General features: G+C 36.8%; 2 protein-coding genes across 9 annotated transcripts; both read left to right on the top strand.

Annotated features, from left to right (window-relative positions):
- Positions 1–11,700: 11,700 nt before the first annotated feature.
- LOC126611123 (uncharacterized) lies at positions 11,701–18,729 on the top strand. The gene is made up of 12 exons (XM_050279302.1): positions 11,701–12,162; positions 12,247–12,423; positions 12,546–12,614; positions 13,649–13,813; positions 14,036–14,083; positions 15,420–15,526; positions 15,625–15,678; positions 15,931–15,982; positions 16,160–16,812; positions 17,458–17,673; positions 17,928–18,048; positions 18,441–18,729. Exons 1-12 carry the CDS (start codon positions 11,806–11,808, stop codon positions 18,507–18,509), a joined length of 2,088 nt encoding a protein of 695 aa, XP_050135259.1. The 5' UTR covers positions 11,701–11,805; the 3' UTR covers positions 18,510–18,729.
- Positions 18,730–20,834: 2,105 nt separating this feature from the next.
- On the top strand, positions 20,835–26,068 carry LOC126590399 (splicing factor U2af large subunit A-like). Of its 8 annotated transcripts, none has more exons than XM_050255872.1 (13): positions 20,836–21,106; positions 21,726–22,039; positions 22,251–22,370; positions 22,923–22,996; positions 23,645–23,715; positions 23,819–23,863; positions 23,977–24,036; positions 24,171–24,231; positions 24,319–24,431; positions 24,550–24,996; positions 25,143–25,284; positions 25,551–25,618; positions 25,727–26,068. In XM_050255872.1, exons 1-13 carry the CDS (start codon positions 20,954–20,956, stop codon positions 25,862–25,864), a joined length of 1,806 nt encoding a protein of 601 aa, XP_050111829.1. In that variant the 5' UTR covers positions 20,836–20,953; the 3' UTR covers positions 25,865–26,068. The 8 variants fall into 8 exon arrangements, with proteins under 8 accessions (XP_050111837.1, XP_050111829.1, XP_050111823.1 ...); XM_050255866.1 differs by having other exon boundaries at positions 23,816–23,863; XM_050255904.1 differs by having other exon boundaries at positions 20,838–21,088.
- The last annotated feature ends 5 nt before the right edge of the window (positions 26,069–26,073 follow it).

The raw sequence follows: 26,073 nt of genomic DNA, 5'->3' as shown, positions 1-26,073 counted from the left end.
CCGACTGACATATCATTTTATATTGATTCACGTCACCTGGCTTACATATTTATTACTGAGATACTTGACATGGCATATACTTGGTTTCATTGCTCTCAAACATGATTTCTACACACGTATGTATTGTTATTTTCTGGAAAATCATACGGGGTTTTACGGCGAGGGGTTATTATTTTTGGAAAGAGAAATGGTTTCAAAAAGCTTTGTTTTTGCCCGCTCACGTTTTTTGTTTTGCGCCCCTCCAGGTTCTAGTTAGACGTTCGTGTTGGTGTCTTACGAGGACTTACAACAATTCTGATAGACTTCAAATAATGTAGGAATTTCTTTCATGTCTTGTATAATTAATATTTAGCTGGCTGGACTGCATCTAGGTTACCTATGCTCTGGCTATGTGTATCTATACTTTAAACACCTTTACTCGCACTCGCACTTGTGTATGTATCTAGTGTAAACTAGTTAGTTTGGTTTTTATTTACCCACATTTTTGCATCACTATCACTTTTGCACTGCGCACATGGCTACGTCATTCTCACGTGATGGCCAGCACGCCTTGATTCAGGTCGGGGTGTGTCAAGGTACACTAATCCTTTCAAAACAAAAAAAAAGGGTACATTGATATTCGAAAAATAAAACAAAACACACTAGACACATCATTTTTTACCCCTTTTGTTTTAAAGAAAACAAAAGCATGGTTTTTATTAAATCAACAGGGTACATTAATCTGAAAATTTATTGTTGAATTCAAAACGTTTTGAATTTTTATTCCTACGTCAATTAAAATTTCAAAGCCTTGTAACCAATCAGTTTATGTAATTGACATTTGAGGATAGGTTCTTTATGTTGTGCGGGACACTCTTTTCCTTTTGACCGGAGTGAAAATTTTGGCAAGGTTTTATCGAGGCCTAGTATGCACACTATCATTAGTTTGTTTGTATTCTGAATTTGTTTCGTACTTCTCTAAAAAATTAAAATTTCAAAGCCATTACACGCGTTACAAGAAAATAAAAAAAAGCTTTCCATTTTAATTTTGGTATCAACATAAAATGTTATAATGACTTAATTGAGGCTAATTTGGGGAATCCGAATAATATTAAATATGACGCAAAATCTTGATTAGGTAATTTGCTTAGGTGGAGTCTAGTCATCGGGTTTTTGTTAGAAAATATATTATTGTGGGTTTTATGTAAAAAAAAAATTGAGTCTGAAGGGGTAAAGTCACATTTTCAGTTAAAAAATGAAGTTTCTATTATACCAATTAATGATGATTTAGTCTGCCAATATTCGAATTGCCGAAAATAGACTGAGTTCAGATATCACTATATATATAGTTTGCTAAATATATCTTTCTCTACTTTTTTTTATTGCCATGAAATTTTACACATTAAATGTCTCATACTATTAGTAGTGCTACCTCATTGCATGTTCTATTTATTTGTCATATATCTGATATAAAACTTCAGATATATTGTTGAATATTTCACGATTTAACATAACCAAATGCATTAACAAAGATCACATTTCACATAATTACACTATCAAACTATAAAAGGATGCGCATACGACGTTTTACCACAACCACTAGGAAAAAAAACAATCATGCTCATGTATCTTGGTGCATGTTAGATTATCACCGATCCCCCTCCTCCCTAACAAAACGTGAAAACTATAAAAGGATGCCAAAGACACTTAAGACAAAACGTGAAAATTATGACCTATTACTAAAATATGTATGTGGGTACACTGATTGATCTATGTACCATGCACCTAGGGCGGTTTTTAGCTTTATAGGTTTTTGCTCATGACTTTTTTTTACTATTATTTGCTTGAAGAGTGCGAGTGTGTCTAAAAGAGGCAGTTCTAGCTAGTTTATAAGCCAAGGGATAACGCCATTTCTTGATTTGATTGGCTGCAAAAAATTATCACATTCAGATCAAACCAACTAAGCTTAACGTGCACGCATGTGGCTTCGACAAATTATTGATCACGTTTGTTTGTCTACGTGATTTAAAAACATAGTACGTGAGGAAACAATTTTATTTATTTTTTTAACGAACGTTATGTACATTAAAAGAGTAGGAGAGTAGACCAAGTCTCACATTGGGTTAGATATAATAATGTGATTTGAATGCTTCTATAACGAGAATCGAACGTAAAATCTCTCACTTACAAGTGAAGAATAATACTATTAAATTGTAGTACTAAATACAGAAAACAAATACTAGTAAGTTAATCAAGACTATTAAGTAGTATTATATTTTTTGTTAAAATTTGTTTACCATAAGAGCAATTCCACCCCTAAAGACTTTGCGCCAGCACCCAGCGTATTTATCCACTCAAGTGAATAGTAATAGACCACAGTGAACAGTAATAAGCCAAAGCATCTCCACCCCTAACAAAAGATAGCCTAGTCAATTTTATTAAAATATTATTATTATTTATTATAAAATAATAAAAACAATAATTTTATTATAAAAAAAAAAGAAGTCAGGAACCTCCATGGTTCCACTACCCTCTATACTCTCCCACTATATCCCCAACCAGTTCTCTCTCTTTCTCTCTCTCTTTTCCAGCTCACTCCCGTGAGTTCTCCTTCTCCTTCCTCTTCAAAACCTTCAACAAATCAAACAAAAATTATTATTTTTGTAATCCCTAGAGCTCAAGGAACCCAACATGGCCTTGCATGCGGCATCGATGCATGGTGCGAGGTCCTACCATTAAAGCCGAGAGCTTGAGCTCTCAATCTCTAACCCATGTGATGTTTCTATCACTGTATTGTGTTCTTGAGCTTTAAATCCTGTTGTGTTGCAATTTTTGTGGTTAATTTGAGGGCTTAATTCCCTGCATGTGATTCCAACAAAGGAAAACGGACAACTCCGATGAGTTCAAGGTCCAATCTCAGTGAAATCTCTTGCATTTCACCTGGTTAAGTTCTCAATCCTATTCTTATGGTTTCTAACATATAAATCATGTTGGAAACCTTTGTGTTGATGCAAACATGTTGTCGGTGCTTTTTTTTTCTTCAGATTTTTCGACGAACTCGGGCCATCACTTTCAGGCCATTTGCCTTCTCCCTCTGTGGCTCCTTCCATCCCTGACGTCAGCATGGCATCATACGGGCCAGTCCCAATGTTTGTTAATTTTGGGCTGGCCTGGAGAGACTTCCCTAAGTGCCGGGCCATTTTTTTGGCTGTGTGCCGGCCTATCCCACCCCCGGTGGAAGTGCTCTAAGTAAAAGACAACAAGGTTAAATAAATAAAAATATTTGCAACTTGTTAAATAAATAAAAATATTCGCAACTCGTACGATTGTATGGACAAAGAGAGAGATTTTGAGGGGGGAGGGAGAGAGAGAGAGGTCAACAGGATAAGTGTGTTCAAAATTTGGGCAACAAAACAAAACAACCAAAAACTAAAACAAGCTTAAGTTCTAATTGGGTCCAAAACTTAGGGAAGAAATTAATTGGTCCAAATACTAAGCTCACTCCACACAACACCACACAACGTTCAAGGGCAATATAGTAATTTCCACGCTCTCAAGAATAAATTATTCCATATTTCGGGATGGGCTGTCACAAAGTATATCAATATATATTGTATAACAAAAATTAGTTTATCTAAATGTTTACAACAAAATATATTATGATGAATGAAATGAAAATTTTAATGAAATATAATCAATACATTAAAATTAGGAAGAAAAAGAGAAATAATTTAAACATCAAATATAATTAATAAATGAGGTGATTAATATATCACTTGACTAAAATTAGATTTTGATCTTACTCACAGTTTTAGTCTAAAAGTCATATTTATCAAGGATTAGAATCAAGTTTCCTAATGAATTGTATTCAGCTCTCTCTTACGTATAGAATATACCATGCAGGCATGCACACAGGGAAAACAATGAATGAACAAGTAAATAGTATTCACCACTGAATAAAAAATAATTAGTAAAAATGACAACTGATTACATTTGTAAGTTGAAGTACATTATATACTGAGCAATAACCATAAAATAACTAATTAACCAACTAACAACTCATTTAACCACATAACAAACATTCTAACAACTTAAGGTAATGTGGCATTGGTTACACAATAATCAATGATCAATAGACATCTGTCTTAATTTACCGTCTACCAAAAAATAAAAGAGAATTTAAAATGACATCTTCACATTGCAAAGAGAAATATATATTTTCTAGATTAATATATAGTTTCTAGCTTTAGTGGTAAAACATTAGTGAGTTGTTGTGGGATTAGTTGACCTTCGTAGTTAGGGTTTTCTACAATTCTGTAGTTTAATATTCCCTTGTAATTAATTTATATATAGTAGCCTCCATATGGAGAAAAATATACAATCCAAAAATTCACACAAACTACTTTAGCAAATATATAGGTAATTAAATCAATTAGCTTTTCAGAAGAAAAAAAATAATAAATCATAAACTAGCTAAAGATCACAGAATAAGATTAAAGAAAACTCTTGTGAATCCTTTATATTATAGTTGTTGTGCTGATTATGAGTCATGGCAGGAATGACCCTACGTGCAGTGCTTTGCTTTTGTCCAAATTGAGCTTCTGTTCCTTAACATGGTGACATTTGCTCCCTGTAATCCAGTTGCTATTAAACCTTATTGGGTCCATATCTTATCTTATGATATTAGTGCAATCTGGCTCTCGGAAGAGGATTTGCTGGTAAAATATTGAATCTCTTGGCCATCCTGTAATGAATGTTTTAACGATATTATTGATAACATAAAATAATATGCTACTATATCTTATGTAATGACTGAAATCTACGCGTAAGGTGAAAATATTGGAGGAGAATTCTCTCCCCTCCTAATCTCTCTCTTTTTCCATCTCCTCTTATTTGAACGGTTACGGTTTAGCCGCGTCAACATCTTGTATTGATTTTTTTTATAGAGACAATAAGACAAAAAGCAATATGTGAGAGGAGGGGAGGGAAGAGGTTGAGAATAGAAGGGGACAAAATCCTACTCCGAAAATATTAGACACCTTTCCCCTACCAAACCTAAGGTTCTACATAATTTGTTTCCTGTATAAGCTCGGAAGTTGGAACTGTTCCATCACCTCCTTTTCTTTTTGGTGCTTTATATTAAAATAGCATCCATTCAAAGTTTGTAACTAGAAGTGGCAAATTAATCCATTAGGTTGTTAATGGGTACGTATTAAGATCAATTTAGTTTGATTTTACCTTACACCATTATTAATTACCACTACACTAATCTCACCTCTATATTATGGTGATATCAAATTAAACGAGTCTTAACGGATATTCATGACAACCCAATGAGTTAATTTGTTACCTTTACTTGTAACTCAGTTGATTAAAAACATTCATTTCTTGAGCTTCTAAAACTCTTACATCAAAATAAAAACATCTCCACATGAAAAATTAAGGATGTGGTTTCTTATTTATTGTTTGGCATTATTCAACACTTAATCAAAATCACATGCTATATAAATTCTAAGAAATACCTTGGGTTTTTCTCTTATTAATTACATGACATGACTTTTATTTCCTTCATTCAAATGATGAAAAATCTACACAACGTGATATTATGCACCCTCTCGAATTTGTATATACGAAAAGGTGTATTAAAAGTTATATATCCCCACAATAAGAAAGATGTGCCTTTTTGCTTATCAAAAAGATGCAAAACCTTCAGATACAATGCACAAGTTCAACCGAGTCTAAAGATTAAAGTCCAAAAACCCTTTTAATTTTAAGTCGATTCAATATTTACTCATCCATGCATGGACCATGCATGTGTGTGCTTATCACAACCCTTCTCCTTTTTCACTCTTATGTTCCTTTCATGATGGAGTTTTGCCAGATCAGTTGTTGCATAGTGGAAAACTACGAGTCATTGACTAATGTAATAACCCATTTTTTCCCTCCTACCTATAATATCTCTTTTTATTGGTTTGAAAGAGAGATGGGAATGGCAGGACTGGCCGCCTAGCTAAGCTTACTATAGGAGATGGATATCTCACACTTTTCTAATAGGTTCCCACCTCCTTTTGGGTTTTAAAAAGTTTAGGAGCGGGGTGGCTATACATCTCACGGTCAGGGTATAATTTTTTTAAATTTTTTTGAGGACTTATAGAATGGGTCTTAGTCCCTTTTGAATTTTTACAGGTCGTCCATCGAGAGGGATTATCGGCAGCGAGACTTGAACTAAAAACATTTGTCTAGCGAAGAGAATGATCTTTATAAACTCAACCAATCCTTAGGTGGTTACCCATCTTCCTTTGCACCTTCACTGGTTCCCATCTCCTTTTGCACCTTCAGCCTTGTATATGTTTTTTTTTTTTTGAAGACTTACAAAAGGGGTCTTATTCTCATTTTTTTTGTTTTTATAGATCGTTCGCCAAAAGGTATTGTCAACAATGAAACTCAAACCCAAGCCTTTGTCTAGTAAAGAGAATGATCTTTACGAACTCAACCAACCCTCGTTAGGTACCCATCTTCTTCTGCATTTTCACTGGTTACCATCTCCTTTTGCACCTTCACTATAAAATGATAGGATTCCATCTCTTTTGCAATTGCGATAGGGACAACTGACAAGAGGTGGCTGACTGGTGGCCACATTTTCGGAGGAGGATCCTCTCCGGATTCACTTTGTGGGGATCCTCACATTCTAACCGTTCATCGTACATCGTGCGGTCATTTTTCGTCAGATACTATTTGTGTTTAATTTTAAACAAAAAAATCAAATGATTTTTTATCGCATGTTGCACGATGAATGACTAAGATGTAAGAATCTCTAGGATCTGCACAATTTGGATCCGGATGAGATCCGAATCCCGCATTTTCAATCCCACACCCCCAACCAAACAAAACAATTAACCAAGAAAAAAGAAGAAACCCTAGAAAAAGAGTAATGATGTTGCATCCCTAAGAAAAGGAAAAACAAAAATAGACCTCTGCATAAATATGAAAACAATGTCAATACTTCTACCTATGTTATTATATCCAAGAAAAAATCGATATTGAATTTACCATTCACAATATTCAAACGTAAAATCTTTCACTTACAAAAAATATTCAAATGTAAAATCTCTCACTTAATAAAGAGGAGTACCACTAGATAATGATATTAAATGACGAGTATCTCTCAAGAGACACAAAATATCTATGGCAATATACTGTTTGTGCCAATAATGTATAGATTGAACAGTAGTAAAACCAAACCCTAAAATCTACTATTCAAATAAAATATATACGTATGAACATACGTGGCTCCCTCAACTCAGCTCAACTCAAGTCGACAATTATTTGCTGTTTCACACTAATAGAGAATTACAATTTACATGTTACATTCTTATGCTTGGATGATGCAGGACATTCGTAGATCAAGATCATCATTGAGAGTTCATGTATTATGTATGCCAAAATCTAATTTATGAGAGTTCAAGCATTTACTTACTGTTCGTCATAAAAAAGTGCGTTGAGTAACATGCATAGGAATCTACTGAGTATTGAGAAGAAGAAATGTACAGCCGTACAAAGTGCGTTGAGTAATATGCGCATATATTAGACGATAATTTATTGTCAGACAATTTGATATGTTATATTTTCATATTCTTAATCTAAGCTTTTAATTATGTAAATATTTGTTTTGGTATCTACACACGAACATGTCATACAATTCAATCGTCTCAACATAAAACAAGATTTCGGTTTAAGACCACCTCCTCCTTAGATTGCAAATATATGTTTTTATCGACTTAATATTTTATAGGCTTGTTATCCAAAATAGTCTCTAAGATTAACATAACTCCTCATTTTGGTTTCTAATATGTAGAATCGATATAAGTGATCATTAAGATTGTCCACCGTCAATCATTTTGGCCCCCTTTGTGAGAAATTTTCGTTAAATTGAGGGTATTTTTATCAAATGAACCCCTCCCCTTGAAATTGTGGTTCCTTCAATTTAACAAAAAAAAATTACGGCATAACCAAAATGATTTACGGTGGACAATTTTAGGGACAATTTTTATCAATTTTAAATATCGATGACCAAAGTGAAGCATTATTGACAACCTCATGAATAATTTTGGCTAAAATACCTATTTTACATATTTGTCAAGCTTTGTTGTCACATCCCTGCCCGGGCCCCCACCACATCCTGGGCTCGACTTCACCGTAACACGATATTGTCCGCTTTGAGCCCTGACCACACCCTCACGGTTTTGTTTCTGGGAACTCACACGAGAACTTCCCCAGTGGGTCACCCATCATGGAATTGCTCTCGTCCGAACTCGCTTAACTTCGGAGTTCCGATGAACTCCGAAGCCAATGAGCTCCTAAAAGGCTTCGTACTGAGTAGATATGAGAATATACATATAAGGCTTACATGATCCACTCCCCTGGGCGATGTGAGATGTTACAATTATCCATGCACTGCACCTTTCACTAAAACATACTCGTGTTATTGGGGATTTGGATCATCTCTGAGGCAACTGATCAGGATCCTCCTGACCAGTGTTCGTGGACCGTTGGATTTTTATCCAACGACTACAATTATTATAACTTTTAGAGAGTCCCCCTGTTTGTAGCTGTTGGATAAAAATCCAACGGTTCACGAATATTGGTCAGGAGGATCCCGACCAGTTGCCTCGGAGAGGATCCAAATCCTGTTATTGGGGCTTTTGGGTATTCTAACCAAAAGTTGGTCTTTATATTTCTTTTACCATACAAATTTTGTGAAAGCAAATATGAAATGTTTTTTTGGGATTGTTTATTCACAAAACATTTATGTTTATAAGCGCTTATGTTGAAAGTGTTTTTATTAGTTACTTAAAATTTAAGCCAGTCCTTAATAAAAAAAAAGTACTTAAAAAGAGCTTCCTAAAAATATTTTTTTTTTTGTCAAACAATAGATTTTGTTAGATTAGCCACCGACAGAGTTCGAACTCACACCGTCATGCAAGGGCTGAATACATTTTCAACACTTAAAAAAAGCTTCCTTAAACTAATTATTTAGAAAATACTTTTATAACTCGTAAATACTTCTAACTCCTTTTGTTAACCTCACTTAAAAGCGCTTTTAGTCTTTCAATAAACCGCCCTAAAATTATCAAACAGAGAGAAGCATTAGGTTATAATAAGAAGAGTGGCAGGTGGCCCTCTACCATAGTGATGGAGAGGAGTGACACCCTTACATGACGGTGCAAGTTTGAATCCCATCAGTGGCTAATCTAACATCTAATTACTAATGATATCACTCAACTCAAAAAAAAAAAAAAAGTGTGATCGATTTTTTCATAGGTGAGGTTTAATTAGGTGCGACAATGTCCATGTTTTTCCTATAACAAATAAATTAATGAAATTACATATGTAATTAGGCCAAATAATATTTAGGAGTTGTTGAAATTTTTTTTTTGGTAAAGATCATTTACAGGCTTATTTGGATGTACTTTTAAAATAATTGAAAACATTTTTAGAGAAAATGGTATAATAAATAGGTTTGAGGAATACTGATCACATACTTTCAAAGAGAGAGTATATACATAGCCAAAATCCACAAACTTTAAATATTAGCCCATTTAAATATTACAAACCCAATGCTTAAGAAAAACATAGGTCACCATAACAACAAAAGCAGCAGCCTAGATCACTTAGAGAGAGGCTCAAACGCTAAACAAAACCTAGAAAACCCTAATTCCCATTCAAAGGACACATCACGCCACTGGATGTCTCTCGCTAGCAACCACCAAAGTAGCCGCCGTGTAGGAACCAAATCGAAGGTGGACACGCAAAAAGCCAAGCACAAGCAAAATAACGCCACAAAAACGAGCACACCAGAAGCAAAAATCATATTCTTAAAGTGCCGCAACCGACCGAACCATCTAGTTTCATACGAACAGCTACCACACTTGCAAGAAGAGTATCAAAACAGTACAATAACAAAGGGGTGGAGAGGACCAAGAGGATAAGTAAAACACTCTTACCACGACGAAAGTCGTAGAACACTTCGCCCATATATTCCGGCATGCCGGTAGAGAAGTGGGTAGTGCCGTAGTGGGAAAGCAATCCAGATCCCCAATCGGGTCCAAAACACTACTAGTTTTTTTGTTGGGGTGGAGGGAAAGTGATGTGGACGGAAACGTAAGGGGATGAGGAAAAGGGGCTTCCATTTTGGGATTAAGGTTTGAAAAGGAGGCTAAAACTAAAAGAACGAGGAGGAAAATATAAGAGGAGTACTATCCCGATCGACTCTCAAACTGGCAGACGAAGCAGCGCTAGGGAGCGGAGCCAATACATCTAAAGATCAGACGCACAAAATAGGTACAGCAGCTAGTGATTGGTGGGGGCTGGCTATTCGTGAGGTGAAAAGGGCCTCTCACGCCAGAGAGAGATACTCTCACTCCGGCGAGAGGACTCTCACAAAGGAGAGAAATTACTTGTCGTTGACACTTTGAAAGGTAATTGTATAAAACACAACGATCAATATAAATTTAGAAAAGTGCAGAATGGTCTTCTCGGATTGCCAACAATAGCTCCACAACTAGGAAGGGGATTTGATCATTCTTCCACTTGTGCCGCGTTTGTTTAGCGAGAATAGGCACCATGAAGGGGATTTGATTTTCGCTTCCCGCCATTCCTTGATATTTGGCAATAATTTTGATCTTAAGAAAGGAAACGTAACAAAAAATGGATTAGAATCAATTCTGCGTAATCGGTTGAATTCAATTATTCCCAACAATGCGTATAATCGGTAATACCTATTAAGAGAATATTCTTTATCAACCAAAAACTAAAGAAAATAATATTAGAGCATCTTCAAAGAAGATGTCAAAATCCCAGGTGGAATGTCACTGTCCATATTTGACATCAAAAGCCTCTCCAACCAAAGTGCTATTTGCTGACTGGATTTGAAGTCTTTGTGATTTAGAGTCAAATTTAACATCAATGTCAAATTTATTTTTAATTCATTTTAATGGTGGGCCTCTTATTCTGCTAAAGGCCAACTCCAACTCATGGCCTAAAACCTATAATTTCCCTTCTATTCCCCCCCCCCCAATCGATTCCCACCCAAGTTTTCAAGGCCTAAAACTTGAAAATTATTTTTGAGTTTAAAAAGTTGGATTCAAGTAGAGTACCAAACATACTCTAAATTTTATGGGCTAAAAATTTAAGGTTTTAGGCAAGGGTTGAAGATGGTCTAACATTTCAACCAATAAAAAAATTTGTTTCAACTTTTTTTTTTATAAATAATTACAACTATTTAAATAATAAAATAATATTTGACCCGGTTGGAAAGGTACAAAATTTGACATAAGACTTTAGATTGCCACTAGACCATAATACTAAATAACATATATTTATCATTTTAAATCTTTCATATTTACATACAGTGTGTGTGCCTTTAGCATCTTTTTAATTTTTAATTTTTAAAAAGGGGACTAGCTGATGGCTTCATCACAACAGTCCATCCTTCCGTAAACCAAATTATAGAGGCATTTCAACTTCCCTCCGCTACCATCTTTTTATACCACCTCATCTAGTATCTTTTTATACAAACTTATATTTTCAAATAAATGTAATTAAAAGACCCCTTAAAATAACACGGACCAAAGTGACAAACAATTTAAATTACGTGGACCAAAAATGTAATTATTGAATTTAAAGAGTCCGAAACTTATAAAAACCCCACGCAAACTTCACCCCTGAAAACCCCTAAAAAGAACCGCGCACGAAAGCCCCCACTCTCACAGCTCCGTTCTCCACCACCTCTCACCGGAACAAACAGAAACCACAGAGTAGCCGACGATGAACCTCGAAGACCTCGATGCGACCAGCCAGGCCCCTTCCCGGCCCAACCGGTTCGTGCCCCGGTCCTCCAAGGCCAAGCCTAAACCCAAATCCGAACCCGTCGCCAAACAAGAACCGGTCCCGAAGTCCGAGCCAGAGCTCAAACCTTCACGAAAAGAACTGGACGCCCGGATTGTGAAGAAGAAAGACGAAGAAGGAAGCGCGCCGAAGGCCGAAGACTCAAATGGCGGTTTGAAAACCGAAAACGGCGACGTATCGAAAGAGGATGATCCTATGGAAGAAGACGAACTGGAAGACGAGGTCGTGCGGGAAATCGACGTCTTCTTCAATCCGAAAATCGATGACAACTCTAAGGTCTGTCATTCTTCTCTCTGTTGCTCTAATTTCTTGTTTTTTTGGAAAGGATTTGCCTAAAATTTTGATCTTTTTCGTTATTAGTTGTATGTATTGCAATATCCTCTGAGGCCGTGGTGGCGGCCTTACGAGTTGGAGAGCCGGTGCGAGGAGGTGAGGCTGAACCCCGCCACTTCAGAAATGGAGATTGATTTGTCTCTCGATCGGGACCCGAAGAATTTCGATGAAGATTGCGCTAGTAGATTGAAAATGACAAAGCAGGTCAATTTTGTGCATAAACATTGTAGCAATAGCTTGAGTATGTTTTGGATGTTGTGACATTGTTGCCTACACTGTTATGTAATGTAAAGCGGGTTGGGGATTTGTGTTGTGTTTATTTTCAGACTTTGTCTACAACATGGAAGCCGCCTGGCACAAGTGGCTATGCTGTTGGTGTTTTGATGGGCAATAAGGTATCAACTTTAACATCCATGGGTTTTATGTTGCATCTTGAATGTTGCTGGATTTACATTAACAACTGTAGGTTTGTAAACGGTTTAGTTTTTAGCCAATTTCTGATCTCAAGCACTTCTAATGAAGGTTGTTTGTCATTAAGATCATTTGACGAGACCACATCCCTTGTTACCCTCAAAGTAAAGTTTTAGTAAGTAAAACGTTATGGAGGGTTCCTGAGTTTGTGGGGCAGTTGAGTTTCTGGTCACTTCCAAATTTTTTTTTTAAGAGAGTGCAGTCATTGAACTTGCAAAGCAAATAGGGTGTTATTTATTTTTGATCAAGTAGTGTTGAAATACGTACCTTGGAAGTGTTTTGGTGTTTACTCTGAGTGGTGTTAATTTATTGAAAGCTGGCTAGGTTTAAATAATTACTGAACGGCCTTCAGACCCAAACAAAGTTCAATTCCAAGCTTCCATATAGCTTCTTCTTGCAAAGGATTCTGTGTAAATTTTAGATGCTAAGTGCTGCTCCTCCGTATGTTATCTCTCTGTTCCAAATGTGGTTGGTCACAAAGAATGAGTTTTGTTGTTTGGGATTGGATTGAACATCTAAGAGCACAAATCTAACACAATGTCATTGTGTCACCAAGGCAGTTCGTTAACAAGAGTGGTTGTGAAATCATGAATATGTGGCTTGCTTGATAGATGCAAATTATGCATTTGGTTTTTTATTGATGTATGATCAAATTTGTTTTTCTAATCCATTATATGACTCTGACATGGCTGCCCTCTCTCACACATGGAAAATGAGAACTTTAATTCTGCTCAGAAATGAAATGTTCAGAGTCTAGACAAGTGCAAACAAAGTTGTCTTTCTGTTCTCTCTTTTTTATTGGTAGTTTGAGAATATATATTTATTAATTCCAATTAAACTTACTCTCACATGCTACATATAATTAGTAACTTTTTAGTATCTCCTATGAGAGTAATTCAGTTTTATATTTATAGTATCTTACTTTGTGAGACTGTTGGTTTTTTTCTTCATTTTGCAGTTACACTTGAATCCTGTTCACGCGGTTGTACAGCTTCGACCCTCATTGGATCATTTGAACTCTGGTGGCTCTAAAAGGAAGAACAGTGTCAAAGGGGATGCAGAAGTTACAGTTAAGTTGGAAGACTCTGGACAAGAAAAATCCATTGGTCCATCAAAGATGCAGGTTCTCTCTATATTTCTCTCTATCCAATTTGATATTGTGTTACAGAATTATGGCTCTTTAGTGAAGAAATTTTTTAGCATTTAGACTGATTCTGTGTATTATTGGAACTTATCAAATCTACCCAGGATTTACTTTAAGATTTACAATAACCAGGCACTTTTTTTAGTCATGACTGTTTACAGAACAGGACTTGATTTATGTCATGAGACTATTTTGTTTCAGAACAAGCGGATGGAGTCTTCAACTGAGAAAAAAATTGAAGATGAAGAGGTATGGGAAAGTTACTATTTATAATCTGCAAACTTTGTTTAATATTCTGAACTGGTGGCTATGAACAAATATAAGCTATTTATGAGCAGTTCCAGTGTGGTTTTTTGTGCATTTTGGGTTCCTTAGGAGAAAATGTTACTATGTGTTAACATAATAATGTTTGATGTCATCAGCCATTACAAGTGTTCTCTTTTGATTATTGTTTCTTTCTATTGTTTTTGATGTGGAGTCTTTATTATTCTGCTTTTTTGTTTCGGTTTACATGTGAAAAAGTTAATATCTTTTAGGTAACTCAATCAATGGGAAAAATGATTCTTCCCTTCTTGTTTTCCTGTCAGATGAGAAATTGTTATTTTGATTGTTGAGTTGAGTATGACATTATCAAGTTTTATTTGTAAGTGCGGCTTATAAGTTAGAAGTTTCATTTATCCTAAGACAATTGCATATGTGGTAGTCTTTCGTTTTCATTTCTGTTGAATCCTTTGGCTATTTATGGTTTATTCCATGTCCTTTATCTTCCCTTTAAGATTTGTGTAGTGCATTGGGTACTCCACGTCCTTTATCTTCTTATACATTAGTTGGCTTTAGAACAAACATTTAACTTGTGTTTTCATTTCAAATCGTAATAAATCATGTGAAAGGATATGTATGAGATCTTTCGTGGTTTATGTTTTTGGTCATGAAACTGGAGAAATTTATTGTTGGTGAATTAAATTGGAACAATAGAAAATCATGTATGACCTAGTGGTATTCTTCTTCACTTATAAGTGAGAGGTCTTAGGTTCGATTCTCGACAAAGGTGAATTTGAACCACATTATCACTAGCCCATTGTGAGGCTTAGCCCATCCCCTCCCCCTAAGTGTAGATAATATCGTTTGTTCAAAAAAAAAAAAAAAAAAGTATTCCGGTGGTCATTCTTTATTTGCCTGACATAGGTACAAATCTTCTTAATGTCACAGGTGGAAAAACTGGACATTTGTTCTCCCTGACATTATAAACATGTCAGGATCATTAAACATGCCACATTAGCGATCATTAAACATGTGATTTTGAAACATTGACAACTGTGGTTGACTTTGTTGATTGCTTATTTGACATTGACAGGATTTTTTATTCTTAATGCTTTTTTTATCTTTTTCTGCTATTCCTAGGAATTAATGCTGTGGATTTTGTTTTTGTTTATACCAGAAGGCAAATATGTGCTTAGTTTTGTGAATGTTTAAGTATCTGTAATGGTCCAGGAGGAGCTACAGCGGTTGATTTTATTAGATTGGTTGTGATAATTTATATGAATAAATAATGTATGATATCTATTTTCTCCACTGTATCTTCCAGAGTTGGGTTCCACTTCGGTATCATAGCTCAGAAAGTGACTTCTCGGCCAGATATTTACGGAAGATGGTGGGGCAAGAAAGTTCACCTATACAATTTACAATGAGCCCGTATGTTCTTATTTTTCCTTACTAGTACTTACCTGTCCCCCCGTTCTTTAAAAGCTTTAGATATGCTAATTATAATGTTTGAATTTTGTTATTTGAAGGCATGACTATGTTGACTCCTTATGTCCTAGAACGTGCAAAGGTTCTTCAAGAAGGTGCGGTCATTTTTATATTATTTAGTTCTTTCATTTGATTTCACTTTAACATTGTGGAAATTATAATATGTTATTTCCTTTTATTAAGTTCTTTTTGGAGACATTACCTTTAATTTTCAAAGAGGTATGATGATTATCAATTTATCCCCCCTTTAAAAAAGAGAAATTTGCACAAATACCACCTGGTTGCTGGCCAGATAAACAATGATGGAAGTATATACTATGTTAATCCCATTCTGCTTGTCATTTTAGGTCTCTGCTTTCCCTGCCTCTGGAAGAGCGTATCAAGAAGTTGATTGTTGAGGTTTGTTGCAATTACCAAAGCCACAAATTAATGTTTTGATGATATACTGGTAAATTTGAAGCTAATTTTTCGAACTTATCAGCATTGTTTCCATCATATGGAAAATAGCTAATTTTTCTATTATAGTTCAAAATTTCTTGAAGTTGTGACAATGAAACCATAATTGTCCCACAACAGGAACCTGTAGCACGCCGGTTCAGTGATCTTAAGAAGTACTTTGCTCCCGATCACACCGCGGAAGAACTTCTGGATGTTCTTCAGAAGCATGCTCAGTTGTTGCTGTCCTCTGGTCTTTGGGTTCCAAAAACCTTATTATTATATCCAAATAAAGATGATAAAGGCTTGGATACAAATCATATATCAACTAAAGATCATAAAGATCGGCAGACAGCTAGAAATTACATCCTGAATTTATTTCGGAAGAATCCTGTAATCAGTAATTCACAGCTAGACCTCCAAGAGGGCATTAGAACTCATGTGTATGAATCCCTTAGAATGTTAGCTGTCTCAAGACCTTCCACTCAAGATTGGAAATTCAAAGAGCAACCAGATATGTCATTCATGGAACGCTACCCGGACATTGTTAAAACCCAAGAACAGAACTGGGACAGGATTGAAGAAAAGTTGAGGATAGCCTTTAAATCTAATACTGACCGTTATTTGAAGAGTGCTAGTATGACTACCACGCGTGGCAAACCACTGAATTCTGATAAAGGTACGACAAAAGCTACAAGTGAAGTTCACACTGGGGGAAGAACCATGTCAGATGAAACTCGAGCAGCTCTGCAAGAGGCTATAAAGGAGGTTTTTCAAGAACACAAGGTTTGCAAGTAAGTTTTCAAAGTTTTCAAGACTATCTTTTTCATCTTTTGTTTTGTTTTGAAATTTTTAGTTCTGCGTAATATGACTGCATAATGGGATTTGGATCGCATCAGGATCTAAATTGTGGGGATCCTAGGGATCCTCACATCTAAGTCGTTCATCGTACATCGTGTGGTCAGAAATCATTTTGAATAATTTTTATTTAAAATTAAACACAAATAGTACCTAATGAAAATTGGCCGCACGATGTACGATGAACGGCTAGGATGTGAGGATCCCTAGGATCCCCACAAAGAGGATCCGGAGAGGATCCTCATCCTGCATAATGGTGGTTCCCTAGTGTTGCTCTATTTTGAAGGTTTAATAATAATGATGTGAGGATCCCTAGGATCCCCACAAAGAGGATCCGGAGAGGATCCTCATCCTGCATAATGGTGGTTCCCTAGTGTTGCTCTATTTTGAAGGTTTAATAATAATCATACAGTACTTTCTTATTAATTGAATCATCTTAAGAAGTGTTTTTATTGCCCTACACAGCGAGTGTAGACTTTACATTACTAATGCTCTTTGTTCTTAATGCCAGAATGCTATCATTAAAATTGGAAGTATCTCTCTCATTCTTGTCGTCCTGAGTTTTGTCATTTTGTGGGCAGCTTTCAATTGATACGTAGAGGATTAAGTGATCTGGCAGTCAGAACATCTACTCTTCCAAAGGTTGATCCTAGAAGTAAAAAAGTGACGGCTGCACAATATGGAGTTCAGGCTCCTCCACATGAGCTGCAGAAAGTAATAAGTGAAATTGCGATAGACATACATGGTTCGTATGTCTTGAAATCATCACCAGATCACCCAGAGCATGACAAATTGAGGTTGTTCCCGTTTTCTTCTATTTTTAAATTATTTAGTCCCAAAAGCATACGACGTTGTTCACCTTCACTGGGGCTTTGACATATTACCAGAAGAGGTTTTGAGAATCACTTGAATACTTAATAGCAACTATGATGATGTTGTGCTGTGCATGTTCCTGTGTGATTTCAGAATAAGCAAGATTCCCTTCATTAAAATTGTCGTAAAGTAATAAGTTCTACTCTTATTTAACTTAAGTTTGAGTTTGATCTTGCAGGAAGGTTGTTATGGATCTTCTATGTGCAAAAGGACCTAATGCTAAGCTTAAAAGGGGTGAGGTTTCTGAAGCAACTAAGATTTCTCTTGGGAAGGAATTCACTGCTAACGAATTCAGCAAGGTCAGTTTTATTTCATGTTTGTGATTCGACAAAGTTTTACATTGGTTGTCAGGTTACCTAACACAATTTCTTTCTCCAATCTTGCGACATGTTCCTCAAACAAATTAAAATTTAGAAGACCCTAGGCTCTAAAAACCCTAAACCTGACCATTGTCGTCTTCTTGTTGCTGCCCTACGTTTCCAACTCTGTTCTTGAACCACTCGATGGTTCTTATGTATCAGCAGCCTGCAAACACATCGGTTTCTTTTCAGAATCATGGTTTCATTAAGTACTCCAGGTTATCGCGATGTTTAGTGAATGGTGTAAATGGTGTATCAGTGATGAATGCAGCATTGGCCTGTAATACAATTTCTCGTGATCATTTCTTAATACAAGTTGCTTTCTTGTGCAGGTCATTAATGAGTTCTGCGTGTCCAGCGGTTCTTCATGGGTCTTAAAAAAGGGTGATGGCGGGAACTGAATTTTGGAAACGTGATGAAATTTATTCACGGTTTCACGGAAAGCAAGCTACCAGATTGATTTGTTCTTTCCTTTTCCAGTGAGTATATGGTCGTAGACTCGTAGTATAATACTAGAATCGTAGAATGATAGTTTTGTGCAGACACATACTTGACATGAAATTTTGTCGTCGTAAATCGTCGTTCTATTATCAATGAAAGAAGAAAAGATTACAATTTAAATCCACGTTCATCTGCCGCTGTATTGGAATTTTTCTTATGCTTCCTCCTACCTGTGCAAGAATTTCAAGTAACGCCATTCAAAATATGGCAGTCTTGAAGCCACACCACCGTACATGTGATCGGATGGCGAATCCCACGATCAATACTGAAGATTGCATGGTGTATGCGCGCGCTTGCGCGTGTGATGTTTTAAACGGTAGGACAATTGCGTTAAATCTAACTTTGTGTGTGCGAGCTTGTGTTTTGAAATGATAGTTATGGTGGCCAAAAGAGGAACCACGTATGGTCTCTTATGTTTTATCAACTCATCAGTTAGGTTCTATATGTTCCAAACTTATCAATTTAGTCTGTCATCTCTTACTATGATCATCTAAGTTGTTCTTGTCATCCCACTCCGTTAAGTTTTTTTATTTGATTAATCTTAGGGTGTGTTTGTTGTACCGGACTGTCTCGGACTGGACTAGCTTCAGGGACTAAGCTGGACTGGCTTAGACTAGACTAAGCTAGATTAGTTTAGTGAAGCGTTTGGTGCAGTGTCGGACTAAGAAGCAGGATTACAATATTATATTATTTTATATTAATTTAATATATATTGATTAATATTTTATTATTACTTTATCTTGTTTTTTCCTTCTTCTATAATCATCATCCTCTCCAATCTTCCTTTCCCTTTTTCCCCTTCTCCGATCTCTGTTAACTTGTCCCTACACCTTTCCATCCCCCTTTCCCTTTTACTACACCTCTCCACCCCCCTTTCCCTTTCACCCCATTTTTGTCCCTTCGCCTCTCCCTCCTATTTCCCTTTTCTCCATCCCCTTTCCCTTTTTCCCCTTCTCCAATCTCTCTGTAACCTTATTTCTCCACCCGCCTCTCCATCCTCCTTTCCCTTTTTTCCCCATGTCTCTCCGCCTCTCCCTCCTATTTCCCTTTTCTCCAATCTCTGTAAACTTACTTGTCCCTACGCCTCTCCAACTTCCAGCTTTCATTGAATCCCATGCCATAGAAAATCGAGGTCGATGAACCCAGGGCAGCGAAGCAGACGAAGGAGATAAAGATGCAGCGAGAGTGGACGAAGGCAAGAGAGGACGATGGAAGGTATTAGCTAGTCCTATGGGTGTCGGGGTCTCTCGCTAAGACCGGCCAGTTAAGGCGTTTATGAAAGCGAGTCCCACTAGTGCCATTAATGTTAGTCCCGCCAGCCACCAAACACAGGATTATAGTTCTATTTAAGCTAGTCCAAGCCAGTTCCTCCTAAGGAGTTGTAACAAATGCCCCTTAAGGTATAAACATTTATTTGATTAAGAGTAAATGTTAGAGAGATTACATTAAGAGCAAATGTTAGGGAGTTCATATTTTAAACCATATTGGTGATTTGGTATAACGGGAAATGCTAAGGAGACTCTTTTAAAAGTGGGGCTTTCCATGAACTCTCTACCACTTTAGGTTTTTGGCGCAATTTTTGTTCCAACATTGTAAAACCTTGTGCAAAATACACAAGGTGGCGGATAGTCCATGAAGAGTTTACTTTGAGTCATGTGAAAAGAAATGGTACAATCAACATTCAATCATTAGATTCATTAATTGACATGACGTGTACATATCACTTACCACGTTAGATAAGTGATTGAAAATGAGTATTTAGGGAACATTTTTGCTTATCACCGTAACTATGGTGTACATATCACTTACCACGTTAGATAAGTGATTGAAAATGAGTATTTAGGGAACATTTTTGCTTATCACCGTAACTATGGTGTATGCTAGTTATCATTTGTCATGTATATTCTCACCTAACTCTAAATAACTTTCACATTAAATATTATTTTTCAATTAAAAAATTAATTAAAATTAAGTGAAATGATCATTTATAGCCAAATTTAGCAAAGAAATTCATAATTATTAGTTTTATAAAACAGCTCTTCAAATATTGCGAAAAATTCACTTAAATATTACTGCCTATAAGGCTATAACATGTTGTAAAAAACATTTAAAAATGAATAAAATTATATAAAAATAGAATAAATTTTTTTTTTACCGCCTTCAGTCCCAACCACTAGCGACCACTTTAACTTGGAGGTCTATAAAAGGGAGAAAAAGCCCAAATTATCGAGCCCTAGATTTCTCAGCCTCGCTCAGAGTCACTTACCGCAGACAATTTTCCCGAGAAACAAACACCAAGTAAGATTGCAACATCGAGACTTCAACTGCGAGATAGCGGAAACCTATGATGACGGAATACGAAGGGAGGTACGATGGTAACGGAGAGGACGCTGGCACCTACGCCGACGGCGGTTCCTCTCCCCAACCTCGTGCTGCCGTCCACGGCGGTGCCGACGATTACAGCGATTCCAAATCTCAGGTACACGTAGTATTGCGGGTACACGAAAGGGTCGCGTTTACGAGAGTGTTTTAGGGTTTAGTTTGGGTGGGTTGGATTGGTTGTTAAATTAGGGTTCTTTGAATATATTGAATTCTGTGTGTTTTTTGTTTCATCCGAATTTCTGCCTTTGTATGATCTACTCGTTTTCTGTTTTGAATTTGTGTTTAGCTAGTGAATTTGGGGGTTTGGGGTTTTCTTGGACAAGGTTTCTGCATAGAATTATCTGTTAATCAGGGTTTGTTAAACTGGTTTATGTCTCTTGCATATTTGGTTATAGATGTTTAATGCTTATAGTTGTGTACAATTCTCTTATACTTGTGCACACTTGTCGCAGTTATGCATTTTAGTATAGATATGATGATGTACATTGTGAAAGATGTTCTTGCTTTGGCTGTGTCAGGATTGTGCTGTAGACAATTCTCTTATACTTATACGCAACTGTCGCAGTTATGTGTTCTGTTATAAGTGGGAGGACACTTTGATATTTAATAACACTAAAATGTACATATTTCATCTGGAAAATAATTATATTGAAGTATCTTTGCTGAAAGGGTGTATATTAGCTTGATTTCATCGTTTAATTTACAATACACTGATTGAATTGTCTCTTTTGCAGCATGAGTCTCGTGATTACGAGAGAGAATCTTCAAAGAGCAGAGAAAAGGATAGAGATAAAGGGCGTGATAAGGAGAGGGACAGGGACCGGGACAGAGATAGAGACAGGGGGAGAAGCAAGGACAAGGATAGGGAAAGGGATAGGGATAGAGATAGGGTTAGGGATAGGGATCGTGATAGAGAAAGAGAAAGAGACCGGGACAGGGATCGCGATCGTCATCACAGAGACCGCCACAGGGATCGCGAGAGAAGTGAGCGACGGAGAGACAAGGACGACGATGATGATGGTCACTACCGTACCCGGGACTCTGATAGGTGTGACCAATTTTGATTCCATTGTCTACCTTTAAATGAATATTCTGTTAGGAGATGAGGAACTTGGTTGTGTAAATATCAACCGAGTATGATGCAATTCGTGCAATTTGGAATTTTAAACTGCTATATAACTATTATACTAATTAATCTGGTGAAGCTTTGAGATTTTTTTTGTCCATTTACTATTATAATTTATGCATTGATTTTACAGACGGAGGGATTATGACAGAGACAGGGAGGATAGGCATAGGCGCAAGTCCCGGTCTCGTTCAAGAGCTAGATCTGAGCACAAATCCAGATCGAGGTCACGCTCTCGTTCACGCTCAAAAAGGTATCTTTTCTTTATGAGAGGTTAGCAAAGGACTCCTAACTTTTGCGGCAAATCCTAAGTATTTTTGGAATAAACACTTGGTTGATGAGTTCTTTTCATTAAATATTTTCCTTATTTGGGTTTGGGTCTTCTTGTTTGTAATTTTGTTTGTTTGGCATCTTTATTCCTAATACTTGACTATCCATTAGCTAGTGGTGAAAGATGTGGTTCTGTTTCATTTTTCTTGGGATGTAGATAATCAAATCCGAACCCCGCTTTTCACCACCACACCTGGATAATGAATGCCTGTCTCTCCCAAAATTTATACCTACAGATACCATTTTAGGTAGGTAGTGAACTATCAACTTCTATGAAATTTATAGTCGTGATTTCTTGTGTATGAGTTTCATGTAGGTTTAAGTTGGGGGTAAGACAATAATTTTGTGATATTATTTTTTCTGTGGAACTGTGATAATAACGTTTTGTAGAATGTAGGTTTTCTAGTCTCATGCCTTTAAGTTGTCTCTTTTATGTTGACTTTGTTTTTGGTATCCTGACACTAACGGCTTGCAGCAAAAGGATTAGCGGTTTTGACATGGCACCTCCTGCTTCTGCAATGTTAGCTGGTGCTGCTGTTGCTGCAGCAGGTACATTTATTCTTCTAGACTTGGGATTGTTATATTTTGTTTAACTGTTTTTTCTCTTTGTTGGACTAGTGTGGAAAGTTCATATCCAATTGCATGGTGTTATTTTGGTAAGGTATATTTTGTTCCTTCCCTTGTGCATATAACCTTTATAAAGCTGTGGTCTCTGGAAAGGTTACAACATTTTTATTGTTTACTTGGTGAAATAATTATGGGACTGAGAGATCTTTTGGTTTTTTTTGTTTTTGGTGTTTTTGTTGTTTTGTTTCTCTGTCTTGTCCTTTGTTGTAAGAAGGCAATGTTGGACTACTTGCCCCACTGTGATGACAATGGGTGTGAGCCGACTTCTGTAGCTTTTATGTACAAGGAGGAATCAGTGCACCGGTTTGATGGATCTTGTTCGTCGTCAACCGGCAACTATTGCCTTTTTTGGTAGTCTTACAAATATTTCCCCCATAATTCATAAATGATATATTTCTTTCACCTCCTCTGATAAACTATATAAATTGAAGGTCCGGGTATTGCTTAACCCAATGAGTTTGCATGGAAATGAAGTGGCGGAGGAGTCATTTGGCAGTAACATTTAAGTAGTTTTAGAAGTTTAATCTGGTAGTTCTTTGATGACTGCATGTGATCCGATTTTCTTTGCAGGGCAAATTCCTGGGACTAGTCCTACCATTCCGGGAATGTTCCCAAACATGTTCCCTCTGTCGACCGGTCAGGTATCTCTCGCTCTCTATCTTCTTCTCACTTTCCCCTTGCGATCCATACATCTCAGCATGCTTGAGTTTCACTAATATTATGTTTTATTTGTGCGCACAGCAGTTTGCACCCCTTCCAGTTATGCCTGTTCAGGCAATGACTCAACAGGTTGCCATGATTGAGATTAATTTTTTTTAGTTTGTATCAGTATTCAGTACATCCCTCTACTCCCTAATTGTAACATGTGCTGACATTAATTGTTCTTTATTTATACTTATCAGGCTACTAGGCATGCCCGACGAGTGTATGTTGGAGGGCTTCCTCCCACAGCAAATGAACAGGTTTACTCAAACTCACCTTTACCATTTATTATTTTTGCTTATCTACCTTTTGTTCAACATGAACACTAAGTTTTTAATGTGTACTCAAGCTTACACTTTCCTATCGATAATGTGGTTTTTCCTGTCATATGCAGTCTGTTGCTACATTTTTCAGCCAAGTTATGGCTGCAATTGGAGGGAACACTGCTGGCCCAGGTATATTGACGTTTGCACTCAAATTGGTATAATAAAGTCCTTCCCTTTAGTTGATCACCTAATTGTTGTTTTACTTGTTTCATGCAGGAGATGCTGTTGTCAATGTCTACATAAACCATGAAAAGAAATTTGCTTTTGTGGAGATGAGATCGGTTGAAGAGGCTAGCAATGCAATGGCTCTGGATGGAATTATTTTTGAGGTATTTCTAATCTTTCCTTTCATTTATATCCATGTATGATTGACTTAAGCATTTTGGATTAACTTCACGTTCATAGTATTGACAATTCCCTTATTTTGTTTTTGGACAATTGCTACAGGGAGCCCCTGTTAAGGTGCGGAGACCTAGTGATTACAACCCATCTCTGGCTGCAACACTCGGTCCAAGCCAGCCCAATCCCAACCTGAACCTGGCCGCTGTGGGGCTTACACCGGGTTCTGCTGGTGGGCTTGAGGGCCCTGACCGCATATTTGTTGGTGGGCTGCCATATTACTTCACAGAAGCACAGATCAAGGAGTTACTCGAATCCTTTGGACCCCTTCGTGGTTTTGATTTAGTGAAAGACAGGGAAACAGGAAACTCAAAAGGCTATGCCTTTTGTGTTTACCAAGACCTTTCTGTTACAGACATAGCTTGTGCAGCGCTGAATGGTATTAAAATGGGTGACAAGACGCTCACAGTTAGGCGTGCTAACCAAGGTGCCAACCAGCCCAAACCTGAGCAAGAGAGCGTTCTGTTGCACGCACAGCAGCAAATTGCATTGCAGGTAAGAGTGAAAGTGCTAATTTTTCCCCTAGTAGGTGTTAAGTTAGACTAAACTATACTTTTAAATTGGCTTAAATTAATATTTTTCAGAAAGTTTAGTTAATCTGGGTTTGGTTTAACGTCTTGTGGTGTTTGTTTCTTTTGCAGAGGTTCATGCTGTTGCAACCGCCTAGTTCTGTTGCCACCAAGGTTGTATGTTTAACTCAGGTAGTAACTGCAGATGAGCTTAGGGACGATACTGAGTATGATGATATCTTGGAAGACATGAGGCTTGAAGGCGAAAAGTTTGGTAAGTTACCATCACTTGCTGTTAATTTCACTATTCTTTTTTTGTTGGTTTTTTCTGATTAACCTACAAAGTTTATTGCGGTATTGATTTTCTCTTTTCTTTTTGTCGTTATCTTTCTGTTTTACAGCCTTTTTTGTAGTCCCACATTCTGCTATAAAGAATCAGGCGTTAACATTCAGACAGAAGCCTCCATAACCTTCTAAATTCATCTAAGACTTGTGTTGTCGTCTATTTTTAATAGTTATTTGATTTTGACTGATCTGCAGGTGCATTAGTGAACGTCATCATCCCGCGTCCAAGACCAGATGGTGAACTTGCCCCCGGTGTTGGGAAGGTTTGTGTCTTCGTGTCTGAAATCTAGTTATTAATACATTTTGTTTCGAATATCTGATTTTTCAGGTTTTTGCTCTTCTACATGCTGAAAATATTCTTGTATTGGCAGGTGTTTTTGGAGTACGCAGATACTGATGGCTCCACAAAAGCCCGCACGGGGTTGAATGGCCGGAAATTTGGCGGCAATCAGGTGGTAGCAGTGTTTTATCCGGAGGACAAGTTCGGCCAGCGCGACTACGAGGGCTAGTTGTTCGTCTTAAGTGTACTACTAAGTGATCTATTGAGATTCTCTCTTAATTAGAACTTTTGAGTTTGCATTTTTTCATTAGAGTTGTATCGTGTATCCTGGTATGTATGACTAGGAATAATTTGACGCGTATTTTTTTTTTTTTTTCAGTTAGTGGAAGGACTGAAGTTAAGAACTTGAATATAAGTTGTGGTATTTCCTGTCTTTCT

The sequence above is a fragment of the Malus sylvestris genome, chromosome 2 (genome assembly GCF_916048215.2).
Source record: "Malus sylvestris chromosome 2, drMalSylv7.2, whole genome shotgun sequence".
NCBI lineage: Eukaryota > Viridiplantae > Streptophyta > Magnoliopsida > Rosales > Rosaceae > Malus > Malus sylvestris.
This window is presented reverse-complemented; position numbering and strand designations above follow the sequence as displayed.